The 3,288-nt window shown below is 42.4% G+C and overlaps 1 protein-coding gene across 1 annotated transcript; it reads right to left on the reverse strand.

Moving 5' to 3' along the window:
* Window positions 1-205: 205 nt before the first annotated feature.
* On the reverse strand, window positions 206-1,424 carry lpar5b (lysophosphatidic acid receptor 5b). Its single transcript, XM_010791829.1, has one exon. The coding sequence runs from the start codon at window positions 1,343-1,345 to the stop codon at window positions 482-484; it is 864 nt and encodes a 287-aa protein (XP_010790131.1). The 5' UTR covers window positions 1,346-1,424; the 3' UTR covers window positions 206-481.
* Window positions 1,425-3,288: the final 1,864 nt, after the last annotated feature.

Below are 3,288 nucleotides of genomic sequence, written 5' to 3' on the forward strand. Positions count from 1 at the left end.
ACAAAACACCCAAAAATATGTCCTTTTTGAATCTGTGGCTCTTATGTAAAAGTGTTGGACGCATTTGACATGTTTGCCCAGGGCCACATGTTGTAATCCGGTCATGGTTTTCCTTCCTAAAAAGCTCATGTAGCCAGACAGTTTACAAAAAGACCAGGTCAGTAAGACTTATTTATTAATCACAGGGAAGTAGTTGTATTTAATACATGTCACCAAGATACCCCAGGATCCAATGTTCAGATTTTTGTGAACTGATACTAAAATAAGTCTTCACACGCACAGCTGTAGCTGTACTAAGGTCATGTGAGTCGACTGCAATCTGAATCAGTATCTCTGTGTCAGATCATCAAACAAACAAGTTAGTTTTGATTATAAAGTGAACATTTTATTCATAAAATATACAATAATTCAGTTTTTTGGCTTTTATATCACATCCACACACACTAGAATGCATTCTGTCCTTATCGATTGTTATCACGCACTACTCTCTCCCACCAGAGGAATCTGCATCCTCCTTTTTCTTCCAGAAACCATCAAAGGAAAAGTAATACAACAAAGGATCCAGGCAGCAGTTCACACTGGCCAGGCATACCAATGGAGTCAGAGCAGGACCCAATTTTTCAAATAAAATAAACAATGATACAGGCAAGAAAAACACGCTGAACATTATCAGATTCATGGCGAAAATCAGCATGACGTTCACCTTGTTGAAGACCCTTGCCGAGTCATTCAGGTGTCTGCGGAGAGTCCGAGAGACGAGAACCGTGGACACCACGTTCACTGCCAGCATGGTGAGAACCAACACAGGCTGAACGTAAGACATTCCTGATCTCCGGCGATGCTCGAATTCGAAACATCTGGATGTATTGGAGTAAAACCTCGAAAACTCCAAGCTCTCCGGGATGTTCAACCCAAACACCAACACCCAAACGAGCACAACAGCTTTCCAGGCGTTTGAAGAGGTTCGAAGGTGGCGCGACCGCAGAGGGTAAACCACAGCCAGCAGCCGGTCCACGCTGATGAAAGTGATGAAAATGGAGCTGGAGCGGATGTTGTTGCGAAAGAGCATCGTGATCCAAATGCACGTCATGAAGCCAAAAGGCCAGGACCCCGTGGCGTAAAAGTAGACCCTCAGGGGTAAGGAGAAGGCGAGCAGCAGGTCGGAGATGGCCAGGTGGATCATGAAGATGGTGCTGGGGGATTTGTGGCTGTGGCAACGTAACAGAATCCATAAAGACACGGCATTGAGAGGAAAACCCAGAGCCGTTACAGATCCAAACACCGCAGCGTACGCCGTGTTACTCAAGTCCGGCTCTGTTCCATTCTCCGCTGTCATTTTGGACATGTTTTGCGTCTGTGAGATTTACACAAGTGCAGGCGAAGGGACTGTGAGTGCAAAAGAGAGCACAGTTAAACCACCACCTCCTCACAAACACATACATCACATGTGTGGAGATGAGTGTGAAAGGTTGTGGCTACACTTGTGGAAGTGAGTGTGTGTTGAAACAGGAAACAACCGTATACGAGTAGAGCTGCTGTTCGAGTCAAACAGAGATAGAGTGTGATTTCAAAGTCATGGGAAAAGAAGTTTCTTGACTTTCTTTACTGAAAAACATATTCATACTCATAAACTCATTTATATTTAGTATCACATCGAGTCATTCTGTTCAGGAGGTCCCGTTTCTGTAAACTGTAGGGAACAAGTAGAGTCTGTTAGCTCCCCATCTGATGGTGAAATACCGTCTGAACTGGCAATCATGCTAATTAGGTACAAACTTTTGTACACTAATTACTCACTGAGCAGGGAAGAGAATTACAATCAGGGAAATCTGGTGTCTCGTATGACATTTAGCAAAGTGTGTTTATAACTGAGGCACTTCAATGTTAGCCATACCTGTTGAATGCGACATCAGAAACTTAACTAACAGGTTTAAAATATAGATTTTAGGGAATCAAAAAACAGGTTTAAATATCCTAGGTTCAGGGAATCTAAAGAAGTCAGGGAAGTTTCTGGGAACAATATTGTGGAGGCTTTAATAGAAAGGTTTATTCATGTATTGTATATCTGGGTTATTTATGTTTATCTCATTTTCCACTGCACTATTTCTTAATGCTCTTAATGTTTTGGATTTTTCTAAAGCACTTTGAATTGCCTTGTGTTGAAAGGTGCTATATAAATAAACCTGCCTTGCCTGACTTTGTTTTGTGGTATTTTGTAGAGTTAGAAGTAACTCATAAAAAGCAAAACAAGGTCGAGCAAACTGTGGAACTAAGAGTGTCAAGGTTGAACGAAAGGCCACTATTAGTCTATCCAGGTGAAACTGTCCTTCACTTTCTCAGAAGTGAATAAGGGTACGAAGTTAGAATAGAACATTTGAGAACAGCAAAACTCTCACTAGAGCGCTAACGAGGTCAAGTTTTGTTCGAGGTATAACATGGCCAAAGTGATAATGTGACCACGGACACCTGTAAGCAAACATTTCTAACAAAAAAGGGTAAGAACTAAGAAAGTGGAAGGTGGTCCATCGTCCTTCAACAAGGTCATAACGAGAAACAAGGATGCTTTAGCTATAAAAAGGCAAATACACCTGTTTTCTGACTTCTGGATCTGCTCGGTTTTTTTTCGTTGCTTTTTGACGAATAAAACTCTATTGCAATCAGTGTTGGGACTTTTAACACCGTTATTTTTAGGCAGTAACTAGTACTCTAACGCGTTATTTTTTAAATTCAGTTACCGTTACTACATGGTGCGTTACTCCATTGTTATTTTTTTTATATGGTCTCAGCTCCCAGACGTTGGTGAGCAGCGCCAACAGCGAAGCGAACAGAGATGAGAACTGTACTTAAGTACTTGAGTAAATGTACTTAGATACTTCCTGTGTCACATGCGGAGACGCGCTGTGGGCGTGTTTGTGTTTACTAACAAGACTATCATAGCGGCGGCGGCGGAGCTCAAGTCGAGTTTCTCCGCCTGGAGATATTCTCACTATTTCACTTTTGTCGAGCACAAAGAAAAGAACGTTCTAGTTAAATGTAAGTTGTGTCTCGGCGGGTCAAAGATCCTATCTACTGCCCAAAACAGCGATTCAAATCTGTTGAAACATCTGCAGAAACAACATGCTGGGACGAAGCTAGTAGCTAAGACCACAGACCCAGACTCATCCGACGCCACTCCACCTCCACCTAAGCAACAGCGGCTGGATTTTAACCGAGGGACTGCTAGCCAGGGAAAAGTTGATGAAGCCATTGCACGGTATGTTGTAGAACACATGCAGGCTATTTCTACTA

The sequence above is a fragment of the Notothenia coriiceps genome, unplaced genomic scaffold (assembly GCF_000735185.1).
Source record: "Notothenia coriiceps isolate Sejong01 unplaced genomic scaffold, NC01 NC01_scaffold00035903, whole genome shotgun sequence".
Taxonomy (NCBI): domain Eukaryota; kingdom Metazoa; phylum Chordata; class Actinopteri; order Perciformes; family Nototheniidae; genus Notothenia; species Notothenia coriiceps.